Consider the following 18,691-nt stretch of genomic DNA (forward strand, 5'->3'; position numbering starts at 1 on the left):
TATAGGACTTTAAAATTATATAGTACTTTGTTGGTGCATTTTGTTTTAGTTTACATAAGAGACCTTAATGCTAGACTTTATCAAATGCCTGGCTTAATGCAAAGCAGCACTGACACTCTTAAGTGTCAGCTTTTCAAAAACTTTGGAAACCACTGGAAGAAGTCTAATAGGACGGTAGGACTTTTTTGGTTTTTTTCTGGCTTTAGTATCACTATTGTCTGTGCTAAATGACCTAATTTAATTGTAAAGTTAAATAACTGGGTCAGAAATCGGAAGTGTTTGTCTGGAAGTTGCTGCAGAGTTTTTCCAAAAATAAGGTCGTATCCGAGTACCTTTTTTGGATCGATGTTGTTCTGTTGTATAATATTTTTGACTTCATTTTTTATAACTAATTTTAAGAAGAAATTCTAGTTATTAAGGTTTTGCGAGTACTAAAATAATCTCTTCTTCAGTTTGTAGTGAGTATTTTCCGTCATTTGGCGTAACAACCTTTTTAAGATGTGTTGCAGATGTTTTGGCTTGTTCTTGTAGACTTTTTCCATTTCCTATTTCTGTTCGTAGTAGTGGAATTGTATAATTCTGCCTTAGTAGGATTCTTGTAGCTTTCAATAACGAGTAGGCAGTGGTTTATGTTGTATCTATTTTTTTCGTAACGTGGATGAACAATGGTACCCAAACTTGCATAAAAACTGTTTAGTTTAAATTCATTTACTTACTTACTTACTCCAATATTTCGTGAGTTTTAGCCAACTTGAGAACAAGCCCCTATTTCTACCATTTTTGAGCAATTTCCATCTACTTCTCCACGTCCATAGCTTTAAGGTATCCTGCTATATTATCTCGCCATCGGAGTCGTCCATGTAGTCTTCTTCCAGTTGGGGCTTCTTCTCATACCAGCCTTACTATTCTTTCGTCAGAATGTCTCTTGTGGCGTGTTGCCCATTGGAGTCTTCTAGACTTTATTTATTTTATTATGTTTTATTGTCAATATCTGGTCAACTAGTGGCTCGATCTAAATCCACGTGGATAATCCCCAATGATTTCTTCTATGTATGTTTTAATTCTTTTTAGCAGAATGTTTGCAAAAACTTTGTAGGTGGTATTTAGAAGCATTATTCTCCAGTAGTTAATACAATGCTTCTTGTTTCCGTTTTTGTAGATTGGTGCAATAACCTCCTTTTATACATTCATCTGGCAATGTTTCTTCTAGCAAAATGCCTTGAATTAGCTTGTACATAGATCTGTACAACGCTTTTTCTCCGTGTTTTAATTACTTTGCATGTATACCATTGCTACTTGGTGTCTTATTTTTTAAGTTTTTTTATTGCCTGATTTACTTCTTTGTATGTCAGGTATTGGTTTTTTATTTCAGCTTTGTGCACTTCTGTGTTTGATGGATTACAGCTAGATTTGTCATTTAGCAGTTGATAGAAGTATTTCTTCCAGGTTTTTTAAATTTGCATGTAATCAGTAATCAGCTGCCCGCTGTGGTTTTGAAGAAAGTTTCCAGTTCTTACTTGGTACCCGGTCTTGATCTCTGAAACTCCTTGTCTTCCTTGGTTGTTCTTCAGATTTTTTTTCTATATTTCTTAGTGTTTCACTACACAAATTTTGTAGCATACGCCTTGTAGCCGCGTTTCTTTCTTTTATGAATTTTAAGCAATCGTCATCTAACAATATTTATTAAAATATTTATTTTGGCATTTAATAAAGAGTATTTATAACATACTAGTATTTATGTAGATACAGCGAGAATGCTGGAGGGAAAAAGAGTATTTACAGTAAACAAGGTCAAATATTTGGGCGTCATGCTTGATTGTAAGCAAATATTTAATAAAGCTGAAAAAGAACTATGGCACTAGCAAAAATAACCTAAGAGGACCTCGACTATAGCTCTACAGGTTTTATAGGAAGTATCAGCAATACACCTGCAGACAAAAGGAAGGTCGAGAACATACGGCGAGAATAGCCCGGAAAAGAATGAAGAAAGAAAAAAAACAATAAGAATGTGGCAAGAATAATATGAAAATAAACGAAGAGCTACGTAGACGAGAGTGCCAATTCCGGATAAGGAGGAGTAAATCAATTAGAATTACAAGAGCACGAACTACTATTTTGTATAATTTCTAACGGATCATGGATCGTTCAGAGCCTATCTCAAAAGAAGATGGTATCTATACCGACTGTAGATTTAATGGCACAGTCAAGCATTGTGGATTTAAATGTAATATATTCAATGAAGATGGAGCTAAAATGTACATCAAAGTAGTCATATTTAGAGCGCAAGACATAATGACAGTCATGGGAAGGCAAAGAACGAAAGACGTGCCACGCGTGTAAGCCGAGAGTGGCTTTAGTTACTAATTCGACTCTAGATCCAACTCACGCCCGGTACGATTCAGCTGGTATGATCTATACAAACTCTCACGCCAAAAAAAGATAGAGCGAAAACGTGTGTGTGAAAATCAATGTTGCAATATATATATCCTCAAATTTTTCAATTAAGATACTAAAAATTGAATATGATCATAATATATAATTTTAGACTAACCTTTAAAATTCCAAAATTCTATAATTCTAGGACACAAATTTAAAATTATTATACGTATGCGTACTAACATTTAATATTCTGTTTACAGTATTATTGGAGGAAGATGGATGTCGTGGTGAGAGCAGTAGTAAAACGAATGTAAATAATTATACCTATAATTCATATATACATACAGTCCATCTAATTTACAAACCGTTGCACGTCATCGGCGTCATAGCCCGTGACGTCACATGATACCAACACGAAATATTTAAGCGGTAGGTGTGTTCTTTTTTAGAATCACTTTGCCGAGTACACTGGCATTACAGCCACTAGACATATTTTATTATATACGCGTGGAACTAATATTTAAAGGTTTTTATTAATGTTAACTTAAAGAAATAGACAACAATATGTTTCATTTAATTTGTATAAATGCATTATAAAGCATTTTTATAAAGAACATTTGTTCGTAACACACTGTAACTGTAATCTAACGAAGGTGAAATTTTGGCATAAATTGGTAACACTTATTTGACAGTTGCGGTGTTGACAATTTTTGTACTTTAATATTTTAAATTTTAAAGTGAATACCTCTTGTTTTATATGTTTACCTATTTAATAAAACCTTTTCTTTTTAAAACAAAATTAGTGTATTTTATTTCAAAAATGCCACGTAAGAATTTAAATAGTCGTTGTAAAGAGTATAATAATAATTATGTGACCTATTTGATTTAAAATGGATTCAGGATTTTTTTATACTTTGGCAACTATGTCAACTTCGATCTCTGATGTAGATAATGAAGTGCAATGGTTTGTAAATTAGATGGACTGTATAACTATGATTGTCTCTCAAATTTTGAAGATTACTGTAGCATTACACCGAGAATTTCTTTGTAAATATATAGTTTGGACTTTTCTAATGAATTATTCAATGTGAATTACATATTACGGTAATATACAATATTATTATAAATAATTTTTACGTAAGTTTTTAAGTAACAACTTCTAATATTAAGTTATGAAGTAATACTTCAAAACCTTTCCTTGTAAGTGAAAAAATATCTTTTCTAGAATATTTTTTTGTAGCACAATATTTCAGAGAAATAACAGGTCCAGGTCATAAAGTTGAATTATAACTGGTATTTATGGACAATTAGACCAATTGTTTTGTACAATAAAGTTGCGCAATATGAGCAAAAAGAAGGAATCGTCGGGAGCCTGGTAATTAGTAAGAACGTAAATTAAATAAAACGTAGGAACATTTAACAAAGTTTTATACTGCAATTTGCTGGTTGACGATGGTTCCAATATACAGGTGGTTTTGGTATTAGGTATTGAATTAATATATCCAGAATTTTTTTAAATATATTTAATTTCATAATAATTGTGTAGACTGTTATCCTAAAATATATTGTAGGTATGCTAGGAGATAGAAGTTAACCCATTTAAACCAAAAAATATTTTTGTGCATTTCTCTATTATTAAAAAGTTTCCCCTTTTCTTCGTGATTCAGCCGATATTCTTTCTGCCTTTGCACTTGGACTTGTTTTTCTATAACAATTTCTATAATAATTAATGAACGAAACAAATAAAATCAAACATAATTTAAATATTAGTTTAAATAATGACATAAATTTTATCGAGACTTAACGTTGGATCATAAAATCTTTACGTGATAAACCCAGAATTTCTTATTTTCATAATAATAATTATTTAATGTTCCGCCCACAGTCCGGTTGTAAATTTCCCAATTTAAAAACTGAAAAAAACCTGAAACAGGTCGATTTTTATTCTTAAATTGACAATTTACTGTATGAACATAATTATCCCCTTTCAGCAACCCTTTGAATTATAAGCAACCCCTTGAAAATTTTAAATAACAAAGGGGGTCGTGTGACACCTTATTAGAAAGTTAATTTTGTCCTCTATTCATAAATATAAAGTTTTTAAGTTTGGTGCAATCATAACTGAAAACATTGATTTTTACGATATAAAATTTTGATAATGTCTCTATCACAAAACTTAGGTTGAATGAAGATAATAATGTCATATAATACTTAGAATGTACTTTTCAATGTAATTTTCAATTAAATTAAATGTTCAAAATAACCACCATTTACTTCTTGACAATTTTTTGGCGATTTTGGAATTCTCACACATTTTGTACGACCTCGGGGGTTATTTTGTTAATTTCTTCCGTTATTTTTAACTTTTAAATCAGTTACGCCATAATAACCCCATAAAAAGTAATCGAGAGGAGTCAAATCGGGGATCTAGCCGGCCATTCGATCGTTCCACGTCTTCCAATCCACCTATTGGGAAAAACCTCGTTTAAATAATTTTTAACTATACGTGCAAAATGCGAAAGAGCTCTGTCTTGTTGGTAATAAATAGATCAATTTATCTCATTTGGATGATTGACATCAGGAAAAAATCTTAGTAATGTAGGCACTAAAAATTTAATCAAAAAATCTAGATAAACCTCACCATTAACTGTGTCCTCAAAAAAATAAGGACCAATACTTTTATTGTTAATGATACCAGCCCAAATGTTAATTTTTTTAGAATACTGCGTGACTGTCACACACCCAGTGAGGATTTTCTCTGAATTTGTTAACCGTTTCGTTTAAATGAAATGTCGCTTCATCAGAAAAAACTATTTTGTTTATGAACTGCAAATGTGCAAATCTGCATTCATTCTGTCCATCATCATTTCACAGAATTCTTGCCTTCTATCGGGATCATCTTCATTTAACTCCTGAACTAACTGAACTTTGTAAGGGTGGTATTTTTCTTTATGCAAAACTCTCAAAGTAGATGATTTACTTACATCATTGACGACGGTCAGTTTTCGAGTTGTCTTATGAGAATTTTCCTCAATCTCTAGAAGTACATCTAACTTTTTTTCATCAGTAAATTTAACATTTCTACCTGATTTTTCAATATTTTTTGCACGTCCAGTATAACGAAACTTCTTTTTAACTTTTCTAACTGTAGACTGCGAAACTTGTTGACCAGGGTATTTATTATTAAACATTTTACAAACCTTCTTTTGAGTTCTTGTTTTATTACCAAAACCAATCATAATTAAAATGTCCATTCTTTGAGTCTCGGACAAATGAGCCATAATTAAATTAAATACGCGCACAAACATTATACTGACGTCTTCTAGTAACTTTAAATACCTAAATGACAGCAGCCTAATAGATTCATATCAATTGTTTATTTGGCTTTTTGACTAATATTTTATTATCTTCAAAGTTTTTTTCCTAATGTTTAGCAGAACAGATACGAAAATACCTGATTGTTTCTAAAGTATATTTTAATAAACCCGACAATATTGCGGATTTAAAAGTTAGGATAACGGAAGAAACTAACAAAATAACCCCCGAGGTCATACAAAACGTTGTACGAGAATTCCAAAATCGTCTCGGTTATTGTCAAGAAGTGAAGAATGGTGGTCACGTTAAACATTTAATTTAATTGTAAAAATCGATTTTCTCAGTTATGATTGCACAAACTCTAAAAACTATATTATATTGCTAAACAGAGGACTAAAATCCCTTTCTTAGAAGGTGCCACACGACCCTCTTTGTTATTTAAAATTTTCGAGGGGTGCTTATAATTCAAAGGGAATGCTGGAAGGGGATAATATTTTCATACAGTGAATTGTCAATTTAGGAATAAAAATCAACCTGTTTCAGGTTTTTTTCAGATAGTACATAATAACGCCAAAAATGAATTTATTCCATAGATATGGACCGCATGGTATATTATTACTATATATTAAATATTATCATATATAATAAGTGAATACTAATTATCAGATTTAAATTCATCCTGACATATAAAAGGCCCGTCAGGTCTTTTATACCAGCCGCACAGGCTTATGCCTTTCAGGCCAGTCAAATGAGGACCTTTTCGCGAAACCTGAACGTCAACGTCATGTCCGACAAGCATGGACTCAGTGGCCAGAACTCTCAGGTGCACAGCTAGGTGGTCTAACCACAGTCATGAAGAATAGAGGGTGCTCCATTAACCAGGCCATTCAAAGTCAGATCATAAGCCTCCCCACGTAAGTCATATAATGGAGAGTGGTGGAGAAAAAGCCTGAGATTCAGATAGGTACCACTTCATAGCAAAGTGAGACCGGTTTGATCTTCGGACATGTAAATTCTACTGTACAATGGTATACACATCTTCCTTAGGGGCAGGGTTGATCACCGTGTGTATGTGTGTGTGTTTAAACACGGTTCTTTAAGCATATATATATATATATATATATATATATATATATATATATATATATATATATATATGTATATATATATATATATATATATATATATATATATATATATATATATGTGCACAGATAGTAAAGCGATTATGGGGAACTTCAGAAGCCCTAAAGAACTCGGTAGACTGGCGAAAGATAAAAGTGTCCCATTTGTATGGGTGCCAGATCATCGGAGAATACACATAATTAGCTACAAAATACTTTGGTCAAAAGATGATACTTAGAGGAGCCAAAAAGCACTGTCCACGATTAAACAAAAGTCAACATCCAAACACAATATAACTCTTAATGAAAAAATATACCCAGACAATTAGATGGCACAATTGAGTCCAATACGGTAGTTTAATAAAGACTTAAGCTGCTTAAAATAACAAAACTGCTACAAAACTCAAAATCGAAATTTCTTGTTAAAGGTTTTGTAGATTAGGATCTGGCAATGAAAGTTCTACTTCGACTAGTTAATGAAAGTAATAAATTTCGTGCAACGTTTAATTATTTAACACCTTTGTAAATACTGACTTAATTTAAGCAAAATCCATAAGTTGCATACAAAAGCTGATTTACCTTTAAAAAGCATTTTGAGTTTTGTCGATAGGATACTTTGATCAAAAGATATCGAATTTCTACCGTCGATTTGGTACAAATTTTATTTAAAATTGATTTTGCGCGCGCAACTGACATTCGAGCCAGTCAGTCACTTTAAGCGTTGTTTCTGAGAGAAAGGTTCATTGTACACATAAAGTCCTTATAAATATTTTTGTTCAAAATTATGTCAGCTATATTTTTTCGTCAGTCACTTTAAGCGTTGTTTCTGAGAGAAAGGTTCATTGTACACATAAAGTGCTTATAAATATTCTTGTTCAAAATTATGTCAGCTATATTTTTTATTTAAAATATTTTTTTTTTTTATTTTATTTTAAAAAATTTACATTATCCGCCTTTAACTTGTTCTTTTTTTATTGTGACCAATCTAATTCATTCGATGTAATCAGATACCGACACCAACACCGAGACTGTATTTACTAACATTGAATACGAACTTTTTATTGCAAACAGTATGAGATGAGATCCAAATGAAATGAAATGTTGTTGAATTAGACAGCCAATGGATTTATTTGAATACAGCTGTTTTATTTTATGTAATAAACTAAGAAAATCAGTAATTATCACAGCTTTGGAGATGTTGTGGTCACTTATATAAATTAACGTTTATAGAATTGCGTACAGCTGCTCAGAGAGGACACTACTGACGGATGGTAATTTAAATTGTAATATAGTCTTTGAAGTATCTGAACAACTGCTGATCTCCACGATTAGTGGATTTAGATGTATCTGTATAAATGTGGTCACAATAGGAAAAGCAGGAAAGTTTGTTACAAAACAATCGCTTTATTATAGCATGAGAGGTTTTAAATTTGTTTTATTTAATGAGAATTAAATCACATTGTATAGATGCGGCTTTATTGCTTGAACACCGTCTATGTTATGTTACAAAAAGTTGTTTTAATTTTCCATAATAACTCATAACCCTCTGTCATTAATCATACCATTTTGTAAATAAAATGTTATGATTGGGTGAAAAACATATAAATAAACATGAAACCATCAAAAATTTTGATTTTATAATTTAATGAAATTTTATATTAACTCGCGATGTCACAGCTCGATTTATACTATATTTCAAATTAAAAACGATGCACGTCACAATTTATATAAAGTGACGTCACTTATATTTAAAATTTCCAGAACGTCAACCTTAGAGTTCAAATTGTCCTAACACAGCTAATAATACGAAACCCATACGGAACTGCTCGATCTTTCATAAGCGTCAACATGGGATAATAATCATAAAAATGTAATCTTTATTCTGTTGGGAATCTTAGAATTATATTGATTAAATAACCAAAAATATTTGTTATTAATAATACAAATTTTATGAAATAACTCTTTAAGTCTAATATTCCACAAAATAATAATTTTAGTTAAATAGATTAGACAATTGTACGCAACTGATACAATAATACTTCAAATTTTAATGACAGTTCAGCGTGTGGCCAAATTGTTTAAAAGTGTTGCCGCTTTTGTAGAGTAAGAATTTTGTTTATGTTTTGATTTTTTATATAATTTGATCATAATATATTATATATTAATAAATTGTATTTATAAATACATATTAAATTTAGATTAATAGCTTTAAAATCTAATTATTGTTGTGTATTGTGATTGTGCTATGCGAAAACAACTAAATAATCTGTAGAAAGCTGATAAATTTTCATATAAGATACATTATTTTGAACAAGAAATAATGGCGGGATGTTTTTACTATTAATGCTCTAAAAGAGGTAAGTTTAAAATTTAGAATATATAATTTTGTATTAAAATGTTTTCTTATGTATTTTACTCTGTTGCAGTAGTCTTAAAACTAAGTGTATTTACTGTTAATATAACTGACAAATAGTTGATATTTTAAAAATTCCTTAATTACTAACTATTCTGATGTTTTGGCAACGTTGTGTGGTTCTGACGTCGTAAATCTTGAATGACGTGCAATCATTTTTATATGAAAAATTCTATATTCTTCGTTCACAAATTGTTGAGAGCACGAAATATGCCTCAAACTCATAAAACGGTCGTAAATCAGGTGTTTATTCATTAAATAATAATATAATGTTTTAATACTGTTATATATAATATTGATAATATTTTAATACTAATATATTTAGCAAAAAAACAATTAAAACTTTCACGACTAATGTTGGTTATTATATTATATTAATAAAAAAAAGAATTTAACCATTAACAATTTTGTAAATAAGAATACCTTATCTCTTTAGATATTTCAATACTAATCTTCGCGTTTAATCACTTTATTAGAAAACCTGGAATTCATATCCGAAGGTACTATTCGTTGTAAGTTAATTAAGATGGAATTCCCCAGATTTTTAATAATATAATTATATTCCAAACTTAACTTAAAAGGGTGAAGTTATTACGAACGAAAACAATTTTTTTGTTAAGTACGTTTTTGATCGCATGTAATTTACGGCTCGTTGGTGTTTCCGCGTCTACGGCAGTAATTAGCGTCTCGAATATTTCTTTTGCGAATTATATGCAGTGCGTAAGTGATTTTTTATTCCATATACCTACGAACATATACGTACCTTTCGCTCGTGCTCGTTTTGTTGGATTGTTTGTGATGGCTTCATCATCAAGTTTTACACCGGTACTGTTGCATACAGTCAGTAAGTCTGTCTATTCACCAAGAGAGAAGACTATTGTCCTGAATGTTTACGATGCTCTGGTTTCTCAGAATCCCACAAACACTGTTCGCAACATAGTCGAAAGTTGTGCCAACATGACTGGCGTAGGAGAGTCAACCTTATATAGGTTCCTATCAGAAAGAAAAAAACACGGTGTAGCTAACCCAAACACAAACGAAAATTTAAAGAGAGGGAAAAAGCCTATTGAAATTGATGAATTTGCCAAAAATGGTATTCAATGGAAAATTCATGGATTTTTTTTCAAAAAAGAAATACCAAACCTAAACAAAATTTTACAAGAAGTTAGAGACGACCCGGATTTGCCTCATATCGGACGAACTAAATTGTGGCAAGTTTTAAAAGAATTAAATTTCCGGTGGGAGAAATCAGACCGAAAATCACTTTTGATTGACCGGGAGAAGAAGATGATGTTGGAGAAGAAACTATCTAAGATTCATACGAAAATTCCGGGCTGAAGAAAGGCCCATCTTCTACCAGGATGAAACGTGGGTAAACTCAGGTCATACTCTAAAAAAAATTTGACAGATAAAAATATATTAAGTTCCAGGCAAGCCTTTATGGAAGGTTGGTCTACTGGTATCTCCCCACCTTCTGATATGGGCAGTAGATTAATAATTTCTCACATTGGCAGTGAAAAAGGATTTGTTAAGCATGGTTTGTTGGAATTTCATTCCAAAAGCACAAAAGACTATCACGAGGAGATCACAGCTGATCTTTTCGAAGAGTATTTTGAGCAAATGATTGAACACATACCACCAAATTCAATTATAGTATTAGATAATGCACCTTATCATTCACGACTAGTAGAAAGATTTCTAACGAATGCGTGGAAGAAACAGGATATTCTTGACTGGCTGCGGAATAAGTATCTGCCTTACGAAGATGGAATGGTAAAAGCAGAACTTTTAAAAATTGCCCGGCAACACAAATCTAAGTTGAAGAAATACGTAGTTGACAAAATGGCGAAAAGGCGAAACATTACAGTCTTTAGACTTCCACCCTACCACTGCGAAATAAATCCAATTGAACTCATTTGGGCACAAATGAAAAGTTATGTGGCTAGAAAAAATACGTCATATAAAATACAAGCTGTACGTGAATTGTTATACGAGTCTTTATAACATATTACAAAACAAAACTGGAAAGATGCAGTAAGACATGTAATAGACGAAGAACAAAAAATGTGGGATCTTGATTACATAATTGATGCGACCGTAGAGATTATTAACCTAATTATTAACCCTCAAGACGACTCGGATTCCGAAGTTGATCCTATTTATTTTGAATTTGAATAGTTTTCTAATCGTATTTATATAAGGTAAGTAATAGAAGTTGTAATCGTAAGGTATTAAAGGAGAAAGGCGCAAAATGTCGCCTGTCAAAATGTTCAATGTGTTTTAAATGTATCCATTTTTTTTTCAAATCCTGAGAAAACTAAAAAGCATTTTTGAAAAATTTAAAGGCAGAATGAAATATTTTTTAGAATAAATAAAAAGTTTCTTTTGCATGCAATATTTTCAATTAAAAATTATACTATATTTTCTCTTTTATTTTCACCTCTGTTACATAACATATTAAAATAAACATTGTAGAAATTTTCAGGGACTTTCTGCCCTGAGTAATAATGTAATCTTTCATTCTGCGTTTAAATTTTTCAAAAATATTTATTAGTTTTCTCCGGATTCGAAAATAATGGATACATTTAAAACACATTGGAAATTTTGCCAGGCGACATTTGGCGTCTTTTTCCTTAATTAAATAAATGTATCTTTTACAAATGGCAAGAAACATTTTATTTTTGAATACAATAAATAAGTTTTATTAAAAAATACAATTTACATAAGTACAATTTAAAAAATATATTTATTTAGTTCAAATAAATGTTTCAATCATATACTCTACGACACTGGTCGTTCATCTCTAACCATTCAAAATACCCCCGTAATAGGATTATAAGGTATTGTATTCCTTCAGATATAAGGTAAGTTAGTCGAAAACGTCTTAAACCGTCAGTTTTAGGTTGGTTTTTACTATTATATCGTATTACATATCCTCTCTGTATTTCAGTTTTCTAATTAGGGTTAAACTTGTAGTGAGCTATCAACAAATTGTGAACCGACTATAGATATTTTGAATTTTCATTTTCAACAATATACTATCGACGTTTACTTAAAAAGCAAAAAAATGAGACATTGCTGAACTCCCAGTCTTAATTATAGACAAAATGACGATATTTTAAAAAAAATTATATGCTACTTGTCGGATATTTTTTTTAATCCAAAATTTGTATTACAAGAGAATTAATATTAAAATTTAAACATATGATTCAATGTTAATAATCGGATCACATTATGATTTTTAATGACAGGTATTCTTTTAATTTTTTACTTCTCATTTAATGTCCATCGCCTCAGCTTTTTTCTGTACAAGAACAGAACTCAGCAATTTTGGCAATATTATTTTAAATTATTTATTTTATTATTATTTTATATTATTTTAAAGTCGTCTACTTTAAAATGTATATATGTCTGAATTTTCAATATAAATGAGTCAAATAAAATTAAATTGTTAGAAGAATTTTTCACCCAGTAACAAAAAACCAAATTTTTTTAAATTTATTATTGTTTATTTTTTCACAGCGATATTTGAAGTTTTAATTAAAACGCCAATGAACTTATTTTAATTTTCAATTGTGGCTTATTCCCATTAACTAGTAATTACTATAAAATCAAAATTTTTTTTGACCAAAAAGTCTACCTCTGAGATTTTCTACAGCGAAGGATATTTTTTCCGTTCTGGGTTTTATTTTCGTTTTTGAATAATAATCGCAGTAATTCACGTTTTTGAGTTTCTTCGGTCCGAAATATCTTTTTTTCTGCAGTCTTTCATTTTTTTTATGTGTGAATGACTCTTTTTTCATTACACAGATGATGACAGGTCTGATTTTCGGTTTATATAACTTAATTTTGGTTTTAGTACTAATTTTTCTATGTGTTTTTCAAGGGACTTATATGTTTAGTCTATTTTTTATTTCTTGTTGCAAATAAAAGTTCGTCGGCATATTCTACAACCTGTGGAATTAGCTTGTTAATTTATATTTTCCTCCTTGCTTTATCTGGCAGTTATTAGAAAGTGTGGAAAATGACTTAAAAGAATCATTATTGTTCGTTTTCTCGTGTATTTTTTTTTCTTTGACCACTTCATCATTGACGTCTCTCTCTTATCACTATATCATTTTTACTATTGTGAAAATATTTTGACAGGTTTCTTTGACACGTTCATAGAAGATTAATTGATTTTCGTTACTGGCGTCTTCTCTTGATCCGTGGATATTAAGTGCAAAGGCGCCAAATTCTTATTTTTTTTATTTTCTGAGATATTTCTTGTAATTTTTCACAGCTAACCTAGTTTTTTTATTACTTCGTCCAATTTTTGTTTTATCATACTTCTGTTCCTATTATTTTTTTTCCTTTTGATTTATATGCACTAAGTTCTAATGTTTTCCGTATTTTTCGGAAATTATTCATATCTGTTTCTGTTGGTTTTATCATATTCGTACCCATTTAATTTATCTAATTGATTGCTTTTACATCCATACTTTTTTGTGTCAGATTTTTAATATCTTTAATTTTATATTTCCCTTTTTTATATTTACTTTTTAACGGTAATTGTTAGTTTAGTTAATAATTGATTTTATAATTGAACATATTTTTCAGATAGTCAATATTTCAAATTTTTTAAAACAAAAATGAATGGAAGCAATTTTATCTTCGCTGAACTTACCCGAGTAGCAATTACAATCAAAATAACTTTATAGAACTTGATATTTTATGTTGAATAAAATGTTTTCTTTTTGGCTAATTACTTTTCATTCTGCTCACACGAAAATATTTTACTTTTCAACCATAACACGCTCTAAAAACCAAACGACGGATTTCGTTGTTTATTTTACCTTTTAAAAATGATATTTTAACTTGCATATTTTCCTAATTTAGAAGTTATTAAATTGTGTTATTATTCAGATAATTCTGTTAAATTAAAGTACGAAGTTTAATATTATTAGTAAAAATAATTTACACATACTGTTAAAAATGTTTCATAACTTTTATATTTTTAAAGTCAAGTACCATCAATATGTTTCCGCTAATAGAAAATATGAAATAACAAAAACTAGATAAACGTATTGCGAGGTAAACAGAAAAGCAATTTTTATCATCCTCTTTTATTTGGGTTAACATTGGAATGTTTTTTTAATTTAAATAATGAACTTTATAAGGGAAATAAAAGGAGTATGGAAATACCAGAAATTACGATTTGAGTGAAGAACGACATCAGAAACTCGATCCACAAAACCGCTATAAATACTGATGCCGAAATTACAGGTAAACTTCTTCTAACCGTAACTTGAAGCATGTAGACCTTTAAGGATATATTTATATCAAACGGCTTTGTGGCAAGAAAAGGAGTAAAACAAAAATATGCTTTATTTAGAACGCTGTCTAACTCTACACAAAATAAAATAATATACAAATAAAATGATATCTAGCAAGAAATTAGCAGATGATATCGAATTAATTGCAATACTAAAAGCCGAAATAAATAAAAGGCATTATAAAAATCAGCATTAAAAACTTTTGGGCCTCAGATAAACCAAACAAAAACAAATTATCTCAAAATGAAAGATAAGAAAATACAGATTGGGGAGAAAAGAAAGCTAACTAGTAACGACAGTAGGATATATTGCTTTGACAATTATGACCCATTTGAATATCTAGAACTAGAGCGGATGAACGTAAAATAATAGAAAAACTATTCACAAAAAAGAAGTAGAGGTGAATATTTAGGAAAATAAAACTATAAATCTACAACAGTTGTGTGACCCTAAAGGACGTAAGTCAGTGAATCTTAAAATAACAAAAATATTTTAGAAACTGGAACAATGGAAAAGTCCAAATATATAGTGACATTAAAGAACCAAAGAAAAAAAATGTTTTTGTTTATGGCCATAACATTTCATAGCACTTTTGTAAGCTACTTAACTAGGAAACAGTTTGAAGCTGTTTGTTGGTCTTTCAAGTTTGATTTTGTATCTAGCCTCAGTGGCTGATAAAGCCATAGTGGCCGAAATGACGTCACAAAGCTGTGTTTATTGCCAATTTAAACGCAGAGACTGACTAATTGTGCTTTTACGTGATATACTTACAAGAAAGCAATAGCAAGTTTTTGGTAGAAGACGTAAGTTAATCAAATATATGAATATATACAAGGGTGAGTTTTTAGTGTGACATCGGTCGATAATTCCATTATGGTATAGGGTGATTAATAACTACGTGGTATAGCGAACATAGATTTTTTTAAATGGGGCACCCTATATATTTTTGCAAATTTCTATTCTCCTTATAATTTTTGTCCTTATAGTATTGGATTTTGCATTATTATATAGAGTATTTAACAAGTTATGACCATTTGTATTTTGAAATCCCTATTAAATCAACATCATATAAATATCAAAATGTAATGCATAAATTATTATTTATTTTATATAATAAAATAAACAATATATTGTAGTGTTTAAATTAAGTTTAATTTAAATCATTGACTAAAAGTTCTATAGAGTGTGAACTACAAAACAAAATTACAAATTTCTCAATTTTTTTTCATGGTTCACTATACATTTTATTTTTCAGAAATATGGTATTTATGATACTCTTTCATTTTTATATAGCATTCTCTATTACCTAAACTCATCACTTTCCGAGATATTTCTAGTTTTCTCGAAAACACATTAAATTTTTGTAAGTAGAAATAAGTATTGAGTATTAAGTGATAAACAAAATTATTTTTATTTAAGTAACTAATAAAAAATATAAACCATAACAATATGCAATGAATGTATTAATAAATGTGATATTATGGAAATATTACACTTCCTCAATGAAATATAAGATTTCTAAAATTCCTACAAGATAATAATATGTTTTAAATAATAATAGATAATTAATATACATATATATATATATAAATATATATATATATATATATATATATATATTATATATATAATATATATATATATATATAATATATATATATATATATAATAATTAAATAATAATAAGAAGATTACTTTTATTTAATAAATAACTCAAGAGAACAACACAAAACAGAAAGCAAATCAATATACACTTGATGTAACAATTTTTAGATTGTTATATCAACAGTATTCTAAGCTAGGAATTTTTAATAAAACATTCCTAACTGCCGATTGTGACGCGCAATTATTAATAAGTAAAAGGCCATTTGTGTCAGCTATAAAGGTTTGAACATGACATTCTTAATATATAATATGACAGTTTTCATATTATTAAACCGTAAACAGTAGGCTTTGAAAATGACAATTTTCATATTATTACTTTTTTAATCGGTATGTGTGGCTTGTCTTTATTGTTAAAAATGATTTTTTGTTTAGAAGAAGAAAATTTTTTTTTCGATCTGGGTATTACGAAAAAGTCCGAGAAATTGCTTAGTTGCATCCAGAATATATAATGAGCGATATCCTGAACGAAAGAAGCCAAACGCAAGAGTTTTTGAAAAATGAATGGATCGTTTTGTTCGCACTGGGTCAGTTGTATATGAAAAACATGAGACAATCAAAACTGTCCTCAAAAGTGAACAGAAGGAATATGATAAACTAATAGCTACTACTGAAGATCCCCACATCAGCACTCGTAAAATTTCACGTTAACATGACATTAGTCAAACTTCGAAGGCAAAAAGCCTTTGTAAACATAAACTGCATCCTTACCGTATACAGTTACATCAAGGATTTAAGTCAACGCAGATTAGCTTTTTGTCAATGGTCTCAGCAGCAAGTGCAAAGAGATCGATTTTATTTCGAATATGTGCTTTTTGGAGATGAGGCTACATTTCACAAAAATGGAACGGTGAATCGGCGTAATTTTTCTTACTATACATCAAGCAATCGTTATCTAGTGATAACTAGTCGAAACTAGGTGATCTATAAATGTTTGAGGTGGTATTATTGACGATTATGTGATTGGTCCACTTTTTTTTATGGTCGTGTGACTGATCCTATATATCTGGATTTTCTAAATTATTATTTACACATTCTTCTAGTTACAGTGTCTTGAAGAAGGAATAAAACAATTCCGAAAGCTAGACCAAAAGTCAAAAGAGTGTTTCTTTAACATCCCGGCCAAACCTTCTGACTGCAGCTTTAATAAACTATGTTGTTTGTATATATATATATATATATATATATATATATATATATATATATATATGTTACAGATTACAGACTACTATGTACCGTTATGTCATGATAATTACTATTTGTTGAGAACAAACGGCAAATACAAAGTAATGAGAGAACATATCACTATGTTGCCAGGTAGACCCTATCCAGCTGGTCTATTATTACATCACTCAACATATCACTACGAGATCTCGCCGGCAACATGTAATCAAGTAGGAAATCTAAGGTTACGTATTCGGATATATACCGAATAATAATTTCCGATTTACTCTGTTGTGACAACTTTGTCTTGTAGATACGCAATCTTAAAATCACGGTATTTATAATACGCTGAAGTAGGTCAAAGTCACCCAAATGCATGACTGCAAATAGTGGACTAAAGTTCCGAGTACCTGGACTAACTCAACAATTGACTTAAAGTATTGTTATTAATCAGTACGTATTCAATATCTAGTCATACAGTATTCGTCAAAATAAACGGTACCGAAAATGAAAATTGTTTTTAATTTATAGTTTTCATAATTTAAATGTTCGAAATTTGCACCATTGCTATCCTAAAACAATCTTCATACTCACTTTGCAGAATATTCAATATATTTACATGAGTGATCGCTGCAGTTATTAAACGCGATAGTTTATGCGCGGTACGTCTGTTTGGGAAAGTATATATGTGACATTTATTTACATATTTTACATACATAGTTTTTATTATTGTATTATAATATGACCTTATTTAATTATATATTCTAATTACTAACTTACTCTTAAATATTACAGCATTCTATTTTCTTCTATTCAGTAAAATCTCATTGTCAAACTGGCTAACACATGGTAATCTGTTTTTAAGTTTAAAGAAATTCACTTGCTAAAATAAAAAATTTCGGCGGACTTGTATAGGCAATTTGCTGTCAAGGCTGGCGTTTTAAAACTCTTATTTATAAGGGTTCTTATATACATGTTCAGTTTATTAGATACGCGGACCGTCCCTAATGAGTTATGCTAGGTATTTTCGTGATTTTTCAATTAATTGCTAATTTATTCACAATAAAAATATTGCATTTTTTGCGTTATTATTCTAATCATTCAACCAGCGACCTTAATAATATTTACACAAAAAACAACGTTGAAGGCTCCGTTTTTGAGATTGTAAGATCTTATCGGGAACACGTTCTTAATTATTATTGGTAAAAACTATTTTTAGACGACTGGAAAAGCCCTTGTGTCGAAACAATACACTACCAGTATTACAATTTTTTTAACAATTCCTTACATTACACTTTTACTGGGGTCCGCCGTGTTAA

General features: G+C 29.9%; 2 protein-coding genes across 2 annotated transcripts in view; one reads left to right on the forward strand and one right to left on the reverse strand.

Moving 5' to 3' along the window:
* The window catches only part of LOC140439663 (uncharacterized), a 336,018-nt gene that overhangs the window by 275,505 nt on the left and 41,822 nt on the right, over positions 1-18,691 (reverse strand). The gene's annotated exons all lie outside the window — the stretch shown is intronic.
* LOC140438712 (uncharacterized) overlaps positions 1-18,691 on the forward strand; it is a 54,218-nt gene that overhangs the window by 3,509 nt on the left and 32,018 nt on the right. Inside the window, exon 2 of the mRNA XM_072528356.1 lies at positions 17,426-17,602. Coding sequence (XP_072384457.1) covers positions 17,426-17,602 — 177 coding nt within the window. The remainder of the gene's footprint in view (positions 1-17,425; positions 17,603-18,691) is intronic.

Source organism: Diabrotica undecimpunctata, chromosome 4 (assembly GCF_040954645.1).
Source record: "Diabrotica undecimpunctata isolate CICGRU chromosome 4, icDiaUnde3, whole genome shotgun sequence".
NCBI lineage: Eukaryota > Metazoa > Arthropoda > Insecta > Coleoptera > Chrysomelidae > Diabrotica > Diabrotica undecimpunctata.